The sequence below is a fragment of the Diceros bicornis genome, chromosome 24 (genome assembly GCF_020826845.1).
Source record: "Diceros bicornis minor isolate mBicDic1 chromosome 24, mDicBic1.mat.cur, whole genome shotgun sequence".
Lineage (NCBI taxonomy): Eukaryota > Metazoa > Chordata > Mammalia > Perissodactyla > Rhinocerotidae > Diceros > Diceros bicornis.
In genome coordinates this window covers 13,969,425-13,986,251 of record NC_080763.1, presented here as the reverse complement: position 1 = coordinate 13,986,251, position 16,827 = coordinate 13,969,425, and the positions used below count along the sequence as shown (strand labels likewise).

General features: G+C 44.4%; 1 protein-coding gene across 3 annotated transcripts in view; it reads right to left on the bottom strand.

Moving 5' to 3' along the window:
- The window catches only part of FNTB (farnesyltransferase, CAAX box, beta), a 61,325-nt gene extending 53,681 nt beyond the window's left edge, over positions 1-7,644 (bottom strand). For 2 of the 3 annotated variants that reach the window (XR_009223694.1, XM_058567119.1), the window contains exon 1: positions 7,419-7,644. Coding sequence is in view for 2 of the 3 variants with exons in the window: in XM_058567119.1 (XP_058423102.1) it covers positions 7,419-7,562 (144 nt within the window). In the remaining variant the exon portion in view is untranslated. Of the gene's footprint in view, positions 1-2,802; positions 2,855-7,418 lie in introns of those variants that run through there. The other variant, XM_058567120.1, reaches the window with a different exon arrangement.
- Positions 7,645-16,827: the final 9,183 nt, after the last annotated feature.

The following is a 16,827-nucleotide window of genomic DNA, read 5'->3' as shown; positions in this document are numbered from 1 at the left end:
AAATAAGCTGTTAGCAACCGCTAATTCCAGGGTATAGGAAAATGGCTATTATTATTTGTACTTTTTGTTAACTGTAAATTTCTTTAAAAAAAAAAAGATTCAAAAGCGCTTAGTTTTGTACTGCCTTATCACCCAGGCTTTCCCACACCTATATAGATAGGCCCCAACACACAAAAACGCCGTGTTCTGGAAGTTCGTTGGTAAGTCAGCTAATTAGACCTTATTCATTTTCCCATCAAAACAATGTCATACCTGACAGTTAGGTTCCCAGGCCGGCTCTCCCAAACCCATTTAATGTATAACATGACGGTTAATCCTAACAGTACATCTCTCACTTTCTCCAGAAATGAGGCATTGGTCACTTAGGATATAGCAAAAAGGGAACACGTGAGTTCGGAGTTAAGTCTACTAGCTTGTGGAAATTTACCTGTGACAGGGCACAGCCTAGGTGTTTCTATGGAGATAATATTTTTAAGTTTGCTGAAATCAGATTATACATATTGAGGGGTACTAGAATATGCCATCCCAAAATACGCCTCTTTGACATATGGATTATTTTGAGCTAAAGGCCACTGATAACCAGGAGATGCAGGAAAAGCTCTAAAAACAGGGCATAAATTTTCTTTCTGTAAAGGAAATTTCCTTTTGTAAAGATGTCTCCTTCTCTGTACGAGGAAGTGGAGGACTCCCAACAACTCTTATCAGTGGAGAAGGCACTGATTTAAATATGCATAACAAACCTTACTGAACAACTCTTGCTCAACATGCTTTTCCTCATCCCCTTGTCACCAGACATGGACCCTAACCCGTTTCTCTTGCCCTACTTAAAAAAATCGGTTATGTTAGATCTAATTCTTTTGTCTTCTTTCACTGTGCAGGTGTTCTGTTATCTAACACCTTGGGGTCTTGAGCTTCTGCAGTTTTCAGCTATGCTCCAGGAAGAAGCTCTAGGCAACAACCACCACGGACCCAGCTGCGCTGAACCAGACCAGACCACAACTGTGCGTCTGGCACCTGCACAGATAGGCTGAAAACTGTACCAAAGGAACCTGCCCCCATTAACATCGTAAATTCCTCTCCTCTGGGAGAGGCAAAGCAGCCTAAGATGGTATGTAAACCCAAGTTCTAACCGCTCCTGTGGGCTCCCACGTGTAGATACGCAATGTGCATGTTAATAAACTTCTATTTGTTTCTCTCTTGTTAATCTGTCTTTGTCCAATCTAACTTACAGGGCCCAGCTGGCGAACCTAAGATGAGTAGAGGAAAAGATTTATTTCCTCCTCTACTATATATTTATATATATTTATATGTATATATATGCACATGTATCTTTAAAATATATAATAAAAACTAATAAATATATATTAGTATCTGCATGTATATGGTCTGTATATATGATATAAACTAATATGTATATTAGTTTGTGTTTTTCAACAATGGAATCCAGGGGCTAGAGACGAAGTGATGGCACTCAGTCCTCACGAGTTAGGTGCTAGGACAACAAATAAATGCAGATCTAATTCTCTGCCTGCATTCTGGACAGCTCTGTTTAAAAGACATCCCATGGAATTTTTCTGAAAATCCAATTAGTAGAAGCACAGAATAATTTCCATTCACAGATGAGTGATCAAAACCGACTAATGCATTTGGTACTTTCTCTTGCACGGCTTCTCTCTAAAGCCAATCTCATGATGCACCAACTATCATATCATGGACTATCACTTCCCTTCTTCCGCCTCTCTCTCCCGGAGGAGGACCCTTCCAGAAACCAATTTTGCTGCCTGAGACTCATGCTAATACTGAAGATATGATAAAAGACTCATTAACAGATTAAATACAAGATTTTCATTAAAAAAGTTATCCCTCAGGAAAAACAACTCACTTTAGAAGCAATCCTTACAAAGTAACTCTTGCTGTGGGGAGTTCTTTTCGTTCTTTATTTTGAATACAAAGTACCAGTGGGATTTGACACATCAGCCTAAAACAACCTCAATGGAGATCTGCTTTGAGCTGTTTATAGAGGTCAAATGATGCTATCAGAGAAAGAAGACAAATTTAACACAGATTTAGCAATGATTCCTGGGTATGAACTCACACTTCCATGTGTAAGTTAAACTGCAAACCCTTTGAAAGATCACTTTAAAAAGTAATAAAGTGGTTAAGTTGTGGTGATCACAGATACACACCAACTGGACACACTGTAAAAGAATGCTAATGTTATGCAAGCCAGTACTTGTAACTTGGGATAAAATATTCTTACCCACATTCAAAAGGGATGTATCTCAAAAACTGAAAGTGTAATCTAGAAAAACATATTGGCTGATCCAAAACGCGGCTCCAGCAATGATAAAAATACTAAGGTCAATGATACATATAAAGAGTTTGAAGAAAAACGTTTTATGAATAAGGAGGAAAAATAATATTTCTATATTAGTGTGATTTTATAAAGTATGTGATTTTACATAGGTAAGCGTACCTAAATTTAAAATGTAAATTTTTTAAGTAGACATTTGATTTATTAACCTACATACCTAAAGTACATATACTTTCAAGTTGACCGAAAAACATTATTTTGGACTTTAATAGGGAAAATGGGAAAATTTTGATATTCAGAATTGCCTTATAGTTGGGCAACATGGTATATGCTGAATTTCAATAAAATAAAATTGATTCACATAGCTAGCCTACTGACCACTTAACCAAGCAAAGCTCTGGTCCCTTCTATCAGAAGCATGAAAAACTGTTAAGTTGGATCATAGTTAGTGACTTGTTCTACCTCCAATAATCTTGCAGAGACCATACCTTGAAACAAGGCAAGTCCCGGACCTCCGACATTCCCTCCTTCAGGATCTCAGTGGCACAATGCCCATCACTTGAAGCCAGCTCCTGAACCAGGCTCTCCATCCTCCCTTCCCCAACCCCACCTCCCCACCCCCATTGGCCCTGCCCATCCAGCTGACCTAATTTCCTACCACAGTCAACCTGCACCCTCCATTCCCAGGAAGCTGGAGTCTTCCCTCAAAACGGCTCTTCCCACTGGAATGGTTGCCACCCAACTCCATCCTTTATAGCCCAACCCCAGTCCCGCACAAAGCTGTCCTGACTGCCTCAGCCCGCAGAGACCGGCTTCCACCTGCTATGCAATTATGACTGCATATGCAATGCACTTAATTACATGCTCTTGTAAGTTATTCTGTAACTGCTTCAGGCATATTCTTTTTTTCTCTAAGACAAAAGAATTCTGAGCGCAGGGACTAAGACTGATAATGCTTCCATATTCCTTTCAGAGTTGACTGTCACTTGACTGAATGCTGTCTAATGACATCATGTCATTTCAAGCGGAGGATGCTTTTGCCTCTGTTTGAGAGCAAACTAAAAGAAAAACAGGCGTAGTATCTTCTGTAAAGTGTTTTCGGCAAGGCTGCTACCTCTGAGACTGCCCCAGTTTGGCCACTGGCCTGAATCACAGAGTGTTTGCAACGGGGCGACTGCAGATGGCACAAAAACGGAAGACAACCACTAACAATACAACCACACGTTGCTTTCCAGAGTCATAAAATGTTCTCCATGCATCAGATCCATCAGCACAACAGCTTGTCAAAGTAGAGACCTTCAAAAAACGCCCAGATCCTGACCTCTCCTCATGACCTCCACCAGCACAGCCCTGAGCTAAGCCGCTGTCATGTGTTACCCGCAGTTTTGCAACAGCCTCCTAACTGGTTTCCCTGCACTCACCCTCCCTCCTCACAATCCACTCCCAACAGTGACCTAAATGAATCTGTTGAAATGCTAGTCAGACTGTGTCAAAACCCTCCAATCGTGGATCAGTCTGATCCTACCATCCTGGGAAGAAAAAGATGGCACATTCAAAGTGGGTGATCTGAGGAGAGTTTACAAAGGAACTAGTTCCAGAGGTGTGGGCAGGTATAGCAAAATCACAGAGTGCAGTACTCTGGGGCTGGCAGCACAGGGGTACTTCTTCTCCTCCTAGACCTGAAGGTGTGAAAAGGAGTGGAGAGGGAGACAGAGAGCTCCATGGAGGGGGCACCTGACGAGGCGTGACCTTAAGTCCGAGAGACTCCAGCCCACACGACCCTGCAGGAAGGGAACGAGCACACCAAGCCCCTTCTTGTCCCTCTCTCACCCCATCAGTACTCCCCATGGCCAAATACAACCAGGGCCCTGAGGCAAGGGAGCCTGTCAATGCAGGTCCACCTTCTGGGGCACATCTCCAGAGCAGGGAGGAAAAGGGGAGAGTGAATCTGGGAGGTAAACGGAAGCTATGCAGCCCAATGGCGCCAATCTCAATCAGGTATTTCCAGTGAAGGTACACAATGGCCCACACGGCCCTGCACGCTCCAACCTCATCTCCCACTCTCCTGTTTGCTAACCTCTCTCCTCACAGTGGCTCTCACTCACCAGGCACACTCCTGCCTCAGGTCCTTTGTACTTGCTGCTCTTTCTGCCCAGGATGCTTTTCCCCCAGATACACGCATGGCTTGTTTTCTCTTACTTCAGGTCTCAGCTAAAACGTCAGATCTTCAGAGGTTTTCCCTTACCACCTTATATAAAAACCTCCCCTGCTCCCACCCCGCCCATTCTGGGCACACTCTATCTCCCTAATCCTGCTTTAATCTCCTCCACAGCACTTCTAACACTAGATAGACAGATGGATAGACAGATAGATAGATAGACATACAGACAGACAGATAGGATTTTTTTTCCTTTTTTAATTGACTGCCTCCTTGGCCTAGAACACAAGTTTCATAAATGCATCAATTTGCCCTTTTTTGTTCCCTGCCTTACATCCAGTGCCTAGAATAGTGCCTGGCACATAGAAGGCACACAAGTATTTGTTAAATGAATAAAAATGAATGAATGGAACATAGGGACCCATAGCTAAGGCTCTTTCCACTGTTTATAGGTTTAACTCCTAATATCAAATTATTGTTTAACAAATAAATAGCCTCCCAATAATCAGATAGGAAGCAGGTGAGCAGCATTGGTTTTATTGGCAACGGCACAAAATTGAGCTGTCAGTAAATCCCTATAAATAAATGGAAGCTTTTGGGGCCAGCCTGGCAGCATAGTGGTTAAGTTGGCGTGCTCGGCTTCAGAGGCGCAGGGTTCGCGGGTTCGGATCCCGGGCGTGCACCTACACACAGCTCATCAAGCCATGCTGTGGTGACATCCCACATGCAAAAATAAGAGAAAGTTTAGCACAGGTGACTGGACTCAGGGACAATCTTCCTCAAGCAAAAAAAGCAAGATTGGTAACAGATGTTAGCTCAGGGCCAATCTTCCTCACAAAAAATGAATAAACAAATAAATGGAAGCTTCAGTCAGAACCAAAAGAATAACAGTAGTGTCTTCTGTAAACAACTCGTCCTAGCAAGATTGGTATTTCTCATGAATATATCATCATTAACCTACCAACCTAGGTTTATCAGTCTTCTCTCTGTAAAATGTGTCAGGATTGAATGATACAATGTATGGAGAGCAGTCAGCACAGTGCTGGGACCCTATAAATGGACACCATGACGATCAGGAAAACACTGAGGCAGCCATGAGAATGAGATACTACATTATCTTTCTACTATCTGGAACTGTTTATCCTAGATTTTTAAAATGTGAGCTGGAGTAACAACATGAAAAAGAAATATAAGACGTTCTGCTATCTACTACACAGTTGGGCCTAGATTTGAAAGACATCCTCTAATACCAGTGTTCCATTTCAGAGCCTGGTTTCCACACCTGGCCAGACCTTGGCCAAACCTTTTGCAGACCAGTACCTTTGCGCAACCCCTTCTGCATCACTCATTATGCCTAGGCACTTAGAATTAAAATGCTACTGTTTTCCTAGTAGGAACTAGACAGGAGCACTCTCCTGAAGAAAGCAGTATAGGAAAAAGAGAGCAGATCAGTAAAGCTCCTGATAACGCTCCTGTTTTTGACTTCCCCTCTAACCATGGAAGTCTCTGTTCTGGTCTGTAAATTAACAGACCAACACCTGATTCCCTTTTCTCCACTAGCATCTATCCATAGCCTTATCTGCTGGGTCAATTCAGTTAACTACATAACAGGTGACTCCACAGTCTTGGGTCATATAAAAAGAAAAAGGCTTGACCTGAATCAACTCAACAATCCACCAGTTAGGAATACTGCAAAGATCCTGTAGGGTTTTCAATAACGGCAGATTTCTTTGCAATCTTTTGCAAAAGATCCTGTAAAAGGACACACTGGTGGCCTAATGAAGCTGGAGAGCTAGATTCAAAAGGTAAGCTTCCTTTCTACCCTAAAACCCACGAAGCTTAAACTCCAGTTAAAATATTCTCTCTGCTACCATGTGTATAACTGTGTATTCCAGCCCTTGTTTTTGTTACTATATTTATATCATAAACATACAATATAATAATCATTACTAATTTTGCCAAAATAGAGGCTTCCAACTTCAGATATGAAAGTCAAAGCAGGTCCCTCCAACGTTAAGCCTGGAGACTAATCTTACTAAGAGATTTTATTTTAGCAAGCAGCCTGATGCTTATTTGTTAGTACTAAAAAGAATCCTCCTGACCACCTCTCCCAGTGACAGATGGGCAAACATTTCCACAATGACTTGGGAACAATTCTAATTGGGAAATGAGAAGAAAAACAAAACCATAGTTCACTGCTATTCCTCAAACACTTTTCAAAGTGATCGGTTCGATCCTACTTCGACGCTTCAGTGAATGAATGACAAGAAGTCCAAAACTTATACTTTTAGTACAGCACATTCCAAACCATACTGTTTTCCTGTCTGCCTTCCGCAACCAAGCTGTGCCATGCACATGGCCAGGCGCTGTTTTATATCTTTGTATTTCCAGCGTTTAATACTGTGTCCACACACTGCTGGTGCTCAAATGATTGAATGACTACCAAAATGCCCACCCACGAGGCAGGCCCCAAACCCGGCACTGTGGGTCAGAAATTAAACAGATCATGGAATCGTACGACCGCAGTCTGGCCCCTTCTCTTCCCCTACACGTCCCCAAACTACGAGCAGTGTGGGCAAAGTCACTATCCATCCGAGAACCTCCCGATGTCCCGGCAGAATGGAGTGGGCTAGTCTGACTACCCGGGCTGCTCAGTCCTCCACGCACAGAACACGATTCTCTCCGCTCCCTAAGGCAGAGCCGACCCAGGTACTGTTCTCTTCTCCAAGCCCAAACCTGACAAGGACCCGTCCCCAACCTGGCCCCATAAACGCTCCACTCCCCAGCCTGAGCCCGGCCGCCCAGAGCTTCCCAGATGCAAGACGCCGCGGTGCACTGTGGGAGTCGTAGTTCTCCGGTAAGTTTCGCACCGGGGCGGCCCTGAGGGCGGAACTCTCACTCCCAGAAGCCCCCGCGCGGACGCCTCGCCCGGTCCTGCCACCTCACCTGTTCTATGGACGTGACTGTTTCCACCGAGTCGTCCTGCAACCGCTCCCGCGCGTGCTCGGGCCTCAGACTGTACAGCGGCTCTGACCAGACAGGAGAGGAAGAGGGAGGGCAATAGTAGGTGAAGGAACTCGGAGAAGCCATGATCAGGAGAGCAGCGGGCGGTGTATAGGACTCAGCTTCGGCAAACAACAACGCGCATTGAAACTCGAGCGGGCTAAGGCGCTACGGAGAGCAGTTAGAGTCAAAAAGATTTTGAACGCGAATCTCTCTCCTCCCACCTACACATCTTCAGGAAGTGAGTTACTGGGATGCTGCCGCCCCCCTTTGGGCAGAGGAACTGCTGCAAGAGGCTCAGCTTCCTGGTGCGCAAGGAAGGAAGGATGTGTACATCTGAATTTCATTTCAGAGAGATGATGTAGGAGGCCTTGGCTCGTTAGGCAAATTAAAACACACACTTCTTTTCAACATTCTGCTAATTCCCACTTAATTGTAATGGCAGTAGTTTGTAGTTTCTGGGGGCCCAAGAACCCAATCAGTATAACTTGAAAAGCATTTCTGACAGCTCTCCTGGTTGCCTTAGTCATGCTATTACTAGTAGAACTATTTATTGTGTACCTTTGGGTATGAGACAGCCTCCCAGGAGAAGCCAGCAGCTTCTCAACAAAGGAATTGCTATCTCAGTACTCAGTGATGGAGGGGAGGGATGCTGTAATTTTCTCCTATCCTCTTGGGGGTCACAGTGCAGTAGCAGGAACTAAAATGCAGTAGAAGGAACAAGTAAGTAGAAGTGAAACAACCAAGGACGTGTTCATTCATTTATCAGCAATTTTTTATAGAGCACTGACTGCATGTCAGGTGCTGTGCTAGGCCCCAGGAATACAAAAGTGAACAATCAAGGTCCCTGCCCTCGGGAACCTTACAGTCTAGGGGAATAGACAAAATTAAATGGATGAACACAATAAATATATGAAGACGTGATAAATGGTATGAAGGAAAATAACAGGTTCTAAGAGAGACTAAAGGAGGAGGGAACTAATTAGATTGGATGGTCAGGCCAACTGTCTCTAAGTGACATGTAAGCTGAGACCTGATGGATGACAAGGAGCCGTCCATGTGAACAATGTGGGGAAGAGCTCCACTAGAGGAAGGAACAGCAAGTTTGAGAGAACACACCACAAATATATACATTGTATGTTTGAATTAATTCTGGTATTTAATCTGAAAGTGTTCAGAATAAACAAAATTCTTACTGAGTGGGGTTCACCAGCATAAATGCCTCCATAAAAACGCTCAAGTTGTGACTTTAGGAAAACCCTGCTACCTTTGGACAAGCAATAGAAGAGAATCTCTTTCAGGACGCACATCAAAAGGGCTACACTGAAATTACAACATCAAGAGGTTAAACTACTTAGAGTGGGGGATTTGTGCAGGGTGTGGGAGAACACAAGATGGTAACAGACTTTCCAGATAGACTTGGACACAAGCTCAACTTCCTGCTCTGAGCATTTTACTTTGTTCCCACTCAATTCCAAGTCCCACGCCGAGGACCCAGGGAACCGTGGTGTGATAATCCCCGTTCCTCTGTTCTCAGTCTCTGGTGTCAAGGAGAAGCACTCAGAAAGATTCCAAGGATAAGGCTGGGGTGGCCTAAAGAGCTCAGGTGGGTAAACACTAGCACCATGCCCATTTTAGTGGTACTATTGCTGAGTTAAACCCTGGAGGTGCCAGAATGTTTCCAAATCTGGGAATAAGTGGGACTGTGTGGGTTAGGATCAGGGAAATGGCTGCACAACATGAACTGTCTCATTATACTTCCTTCTTTGTTGGCATCTTATTGTCTTTCACTTAGTACTGTTTTGGAAAAAAGGTGCTCTGATAAGGTCTGGGTCATATCTAAGGATTCAGCCTTCTTTGTAAAGAGTTGCTTTGCAGGCTAGAAATTTAAATTGAGCTACTGAAAGAGTAGCTGGAACAGTTTTGTAACAAATTGTTACACCTGCACCTGACGCAGTTGCAGTTGCAAATCGTGTTCAAGAAATAGAAATCCGTTTCTGAAATGCAGTCTCCTCTGCTGAGGCATCTGAAAGATGTTAATAGGGGCGTGGACTCTCCTGCAGGAGAGTGTCTGTTCATGTGCTGGGCATTGAGCTAAGTGCTGAGGAGACAGTGGCGAACCAGCCAGACGTAGTCTCAGCCTTTACGGGTCTCATGATTTACCAGAAGAAACAAACAGTCATTACCCAATTGACTATTTCATTACAGTTGGAGGAAGTGGCATGAGGGAGAAAGAAGCACAGGGTATTGTGAGATTGCATAACAGGGGAGACTGAAGGTAGGCTGGAAGATCAGGAAGGACTCAAATGAGGAAATGAGTTAACTAACCCAGGATAGGGAGACGTCCCAGGCAGAGGAAACCCAGCGCCAATCAAAAATCAAGTGAAACAAGGAATGAAAACCACGAGGTGTTTGTACTCTATGTAGCATCAGGAAGATTGTTCAGCAATGGCCCACCAGTTGTCCTTCCTCTGGATTTAATAAAACCACTCGTTCAAGAAGCAGAATGAACATCATAAATATTGGCTGTATGGCAGAGAACGATGTACTCACAGGAGAAAGTCTCAGTAATGATCATTAATAGCAACTCCAGCTTGGACTGCAGATGGTTTGGGTTTATTTTACTCACATGCCTGATATTTTTCTAAATTAAACTGTGACTTGTAATTGTTTCTTAAAAAATTGTATAAAATGTGGATAGCGCTATTCTGTACTTTAATCAAGAGCAACAAGAAAAAAATTAATGGCCTAAATGAACCACTAGAGGGCGCTTCTGATCCCAGAGTAGGCTCACAGAGGAAGCTTTAAAACTGCGATCTTGCGTGACTCATAGAAGCCCATATGTCGGCATGAATTGTTTCTTTTAATATCTTGTGAAACTGTGTAATGATACATATCTTGGAAAGTTTGGAAAATGGAAAGAACTCATCTGTTATCCCGCTAGGTAATTAATTTCCTCCCCCACATTTACTCCTCCACCAGCATCTGGCCTCTTACTCTGCGGTCCCGTCCCTCCTGCCCCCTTGGATGGAATGACTGCTGGGCTCTTACCTAGGCTAGCCCCTCCCCCTCCCCTCACGCCCCACCTGAGGATGTTATTCCCGCAATTCTCCCTTGCCTCTCCTACAACATCAAATTGTCCCTGTCCTCCATCATGCCCATCACCCTCAAACAGGCTACTTCTCCATTCTTGGAGAAAAAAAGATATATGGCCCCCAGCTACCTCCCCATTACTCATTTCCTCCCTACCAATTCCTGTCTCCAATTCCTCTCCTCCGTCTCTTGAACCTGTTCCAATCTGACTTCCGCATCTGTTCTTGTCAAGTCCCAGTTAAACTCCACATTGCTAAATCCAAGAGCCATTTCTCAGTTCTCATCTCTTCCTACCTGACTTCCTAGTAACCTTTGACACAGTTGATCATTCCCTTCTCCTTGAAATACCTTCCTCTTGTCGTCTCCAGCACTGGCTTCTGCAATTTCTTCATCTCCGTGACGCCTTAGCTGTGGAGCAGCTCAGGGTTCTCTGTCTACACCCTCTTGCCTGTGAGCTCAGGCAGTCGCAGTGTTTTGAATACCACCTGTAGATTGAAAACTCCCTCATTTGTATGTCCAACCCGGATCTCTCTCCTGAACTCCAGAGTTCACATCTAACATCCTATTTTTATTTCCACTTGGGCATCTAATAGGCATCTCAAACTTAGTATGTCCACAACAGGGCTGCTGGTTTCCCTTCCAAATCTGTGCACTTGGTCTTCCCCATCTCAGTTATGGTAACTCTATCCTTCCACTTACTCCAGATACCTTGGAGCCGTCCTTGATGCCTCTTTCTTTCACTCCCTGTAAATCTTGTTGAAAATACATCCAGAATCTGACCACTGCTTGCTGATTCCACTGCTAGCATCCTGGTCCAGGCACCATCATCTGCGACTTGGATTCTTACACTTATCTCTTAACTGTTCTCCCTGTTTCCACCTTGTCCCCCTATAGCCAATACAAACTCAAAAGCCAGACTCAGCCTCTTTCAATGTAAGCAAAGTCACCTCTTGGCTCAAAGCCCTCTTCTCATTGCACTCGGAGTCAAAATCAAGGTTCTATCATGGCCTAGAAGGCCCCAATTACCTGGCCTCTTCTCCTGTACTCTCCTGTTTGTCACTCTGTCCACCCACACTGGCTTCCTTGCTGTGCTGTGTACACTGCTGGTACACACCAGCCTCAGGGCATTTATGCTTCTCCGCCCTCCTCTGCAATGCTCTCCCCCAGGTACGGACAGGGTTTGACTTCTCACTTCTTGTGGCCTTTACTCAAGTTCCCCAGTCTAACTCGAATTCCTTTTCCTTGAGGCCTTTCCTGACCATCCCCCATGAAATCGCAGTGCCCTCACCCCAAAGTCATGCTCTGTCCACTCTCCTGAGCACTGACCACCAGCTGACAGACCTTATATTTTATGAGTTTATTTTGTTTACTGTTTCCCCCCACTGGAAGGTAAGCTCTCAAGGTAGGGATTTTTGTATTGTTCTTTTTTTTTTTTTTTTATAATTTTATTTATTTATTTATTTTTTCCCCCAAAGCACCAGTAGATAGTTATATGTCATAGCTGCACATCCTTCTAGTTGCTGTGTGTGGGACACGGCCTCAGCATGGCCAGAGAAGCAGTGCGTCGGTGCACGCCCAGGATCCGAACCTGGGCCGCCAGCAGCAGAGCGCGAGCACTTAACCGCTAAGCCAGAGGGCCGGCCCCTTTTGTATTGTTCTTTGCTGATTCTCTGGCACATAATAGCCACTGAGTACGTTAAATGATTTAAATGATTTCCAGTCATTGTAATAAACATTTGAGTACTTGTTTGTTTAACATACTGTAGAAGAGAATGACAGTGAACAGAATACTAGCCTCAGCCTTCAGGAGCTCACTAGCTAATAAAAGAAGAAACTATATAAATAGAAAATAAATAAATATATAATAAAATAATATATATATAAATATAAACAAAATATGAGATAATGGATACACAACATGCAGTGGGAGAATAGAGAAGGAGTAATTTATTTTAATTTATTTAATGAGGGTAGTCTTGTAATATGTAACATTTGTGTTTAGTAATACTTCAATAGTGTAAGTATTCCCTGGTAATAATTTTTAAATGATTACACTAGAATTTGGAAATTGTGAAATTCTATTTTTTATTCTTATTTCCTGTAGCATGCAAAAGGAAATATAAAAAAGTTTCAAATCACTCAAAAAAGAATGGCTTTCTGCATACAATGATTTTATGGCACAGAGAGCAACTGTGAGCTTCTCAGAAATCAATGAATCATCAATTACACATACCCGCATTATTTGAGTGTCATATATTGATATAAAATTCATCACATTATACATTATGAATCGTTACATATACTCTATTACAGAAAGCCTGTGCAAAAGTATCGACTTTTGGTCCCATTTGGAGTTGATCATGGTGAAAACTGTTTTACCAGCAGATACAAAATTGAAGCCAATTAAAGAGCATTGTTCATATTGAGAAATCTGAGAAATGATTTTAAAAACTGTTGAGAGGCAAGGCCTGGTGACTCTCAACCCAGGCTGTGCCTTTAAAAATACAGGTTCTCCCGGGCACCAGCCCAGGCCTTGAATCAGAATCTCCGGGGCTGGGGCCCAGCACCTGTATCTTTTAAAGCTCCACACGTGACGTTGATACACAGGTAGGATTGGGAGCACTATGAACCTTCCTTTCATGTGGCAGAAATGCTGGCTGTCCACCAACTCCTCCTTCCATAGCGGGGAGTTGCAGCTGGGTGGTCACTGGCCAGCAGTCCCCGTTGCATTTAGGCAGGGCCTTGTGACTGAGTTCTGGCCAATGGAATGTGGGCAAAAGTGATGTCCACCACATCCAGGCCTGGACCTCCCACTGGATCCTCCACTCCACTCTTCCCTATTCTCTGCCAGCAGGGCGTCAATGCCTAGGGCAGCCTTCCATATTCAAAAAACTTCATGCCCTGTGTTCTGAAAGCTCAAAATCTCAATTAACAAAGAGAACTTCAGCGTTTTATTCCACTGGACAAATGGCATAATCCCTTCATAGATTCAAAATTGTTTTGTGAACAAATATTGTGACCTCTTTCAAATGTGTATTATTACCACTCCTTTCAAACAGCCTTTTTGAAGTTTGCTAACTTAGGACTACAGGGTCAACTCTCCCCTTCCCTATTGAGTGTCCCAAAGTTTCATCTTCCCTCAGAGTGTCCCAGACCCCTCCTCCCCTGCTGTCTACAAGACAATCTTAGAGGGGGTCTTAGGTGTGTACTTAGGTACAAAAAAGAAAGCCTGTAATCTTGAAGTGTGAGGGACCTGGGGTGTGCTGTTTCCCAATCCTTGGTTGGCAGGCACGCTCCTCCATCCTACCTGCAAGGCAGATCTTATAAAGAGCAGTGTCTTGCTTTTAAATTAAGTCCCACAATGGGAGTCCTTGTTGAATACAGCAGAGCCTCTGCCACCCTGGGTGCCTAAATGACTTTATGGAACAGAGCCACCCCCACTCCCACCTCCTTACTGCACATTAGACTTTACAGGAGAGGGAAATAAATTTTTATATGCGAACCCCTGAGATTTAGGTGTTTATCTGTTACAGTATCTAGCATGACGTTAACTAATACATACAATGACTCATTCCTGTATAGATTCCTAACTGCAGGTTGTATCTTGTCCCCCCAAACATAACTTTGACAATAAAAGTTTAATATGACATATATTGCTTGGTTGGTACTAGTTATGTCTCTCAAGTCGAGTCTCATCAAGGGGAGAATCTCTCTTCTGAGACTTTCCTATCACAAAATCTTCCACATAGGGGCCGGCCCCATGGCTTAGTGGTTAAGTGCGCGCACTCCGCTGCTGGCGGCCTGGGTTCGGATCCTGGGTGCGCGCTGGCACACTGCTTATCTGGCCATGCCGAGGCCGCATCCCACATACAGCAACTAGAAGGCTGTGCAATTATGACATACAACTATCTACTGGGGCTTTGGGGGGGAAAAGAAAGAAAGAAAGAAATGTGTCTTTAAAAAAAAAAACAAAAACAAAATCCTCCACATCGACAGTCTAGACCACCTATTAGGAAGACATCACAACTTTCATTTCCTGTTCTGAGAGAATGAGATCATTCCTAAAAACTATCTGTGTACAGGAGATATCTGATGAGGCTTCTGGATTTGTTCCTTGTCATGGGCTGAGTTGTGTCCTCCCCTTCCCAAATTCATATGTTGAAGTCCTAACCCCTAATACCTCAAATTATGACTTTTTGGAGATAGGGCCTTTAAAAACGTAATTAAGGTAAAATAAGGTCATATGGGTGGGCCCTAATCCAATGTGACTGGTGTCCTTGTCAGAAGAGGAGATTAGGACACAGTAAGGCACAGAACATGTGAACACAAAGAACATGTAAACGTGAAGATGGCCAGGTACAAGGAGTGAGGCCTCAGAAGAAACCAACCCTGCCCATATCCTGATCTCACACTTCTAGCCTCCAGAACTGCGAGAGAACAAATTTCTGTTTAAGCCACCCAGTCTGTGGCACTGTTATGGCAACCCAAGCAAACCAATACAGTCCCGAAGGTGGTGGCCAGGACACCAGGATAATCTGTAATTGTACTGTGGGTCATTTTGCGTTAACACGAGTTAGCATCAGGATTGTTTCCTTTGGTCCCCAACCCCAGTACACACGTGTCTCTGCCAGCCTGCCCTCTCCCCTCTTTCCTTGTCGTATCAGAGTCTCTTTTCTCCTTTCTCTATTTATCAGAGATAGAAAAGAAAAAGGATGTGAATGGAGAACAGTACTGAGATGACGGGGGAGTGGGGACTGTTTCTTCTAATCCTGAGATAAGGCGGAAATCCTTCTGCCAGGTAAGCACATCACTTACAGTCTCCCAGAGTTGGACACATGGGTGTGAGTCTGGAAGAGGCATAGAGTTTTGCTAACGAGGAGTCTCACAGTCCGACTGTGTTGGGTCTCGGCAGTCAGCTGCCTATGGGTGCCTCTCTCTGGTTACTCAGTGTTGCTATGGCAGATCCTGCAGTGGTATCCTTGCCGGCTGTTTAAACAGGCAACATGCTCAGCGTGGCTGGGTGGGTGTGCGGGGAGCAGGGGCGGGCACTTGCCTCCCTGGTAAAAGCATCAGTATAGCCTAAATGAGAGTCTGATTCTTGGAGGCTTCTTGTGGGAGAGACACCAGCAGCCATTGGCCAGATATCTCCCAGCTCTGCTGAAATCTGCCCCAGGCCCAGATATCTCCCAGCTCTGCTGAAATCTGCCCCAGGCCAAGCTGACCTCAACTGGGAGGATGCCAAAATGTCCCACAGAGTGACTGAGGTAAGGGGGTGGAATTAAGTATTTCATTTACAAAGACCCTGGTTAAAGCAAACTTTGTGGTCTCCACTAGTTTATGTGATTCTTTTGCTAACATTGTCCCCACATTTCAACTTCTCCATCTCACAGTGTGTACATACGTGCACACACATGTGCATGCGCACACACTCATACCCATAGCCGCCCACCCACACACATACAGAGAAGGAAAGATCTCTATATGATGGTTCTGAAAGTAGCTGAGCCAGAATGATAATGGGGAATCTAGGAGCTTGGACTTCTAGACTATTCCTTCTTTTTTAAGCAATGTAATCTACTGAATTTGAGGTCAGCCCAGCATGATGAAACATCCTCCATTTTTTGTGAGTCTGGGGCTTTATTTCCCTGGATTTGCTCAGGAAACCTCACTCCCTTTCCCATCTTGCCCAGGGAGGGCCATTTCCTTCAGAGTGAAGTTTCTGCTTGGACTAGGACCTCATCTCACCTAATCTCACGTCATGCTAGATACTGTAACAGATAAACACCTAATAAACACCTAGGTTGCATCTTCCTTCCTGTTTCCTGGACAGAGGCAAGCAGAGAGCCACCAATGTCCCACTAAGGAGGCCTGCTGAGAGCATTTACCATTGCAGGGCCGATCGATGGATGGGAAGGCGGCTGCCGTGTCCAAAGGGGGTCAGGCTGAGCCGAACCTGCGCTCTGTACTGGGTGTGGGGGTGTAGAGGGAAACCACAGCAGGACGGGCCTGTGTTCTGCGAAAACATCCCTGGCCACCTGTGGGATATACTTACCAACACTGACCTCCACCACCTGCATAGGGAAAACACTATAGGGTGGTTTTGTCCGTCGGTCTTTACTGAGTACTATGTCAGTGCTGTGCCAAGTCCTTTCCACACATCTTATTTCATCTTTCCAACAATCCTGTGAGGATATCCCTACTTTACAGATGAGGAAACTGAGGCACAGAGGGGTTCAGTAACATGCTCAAGGTTGCACAG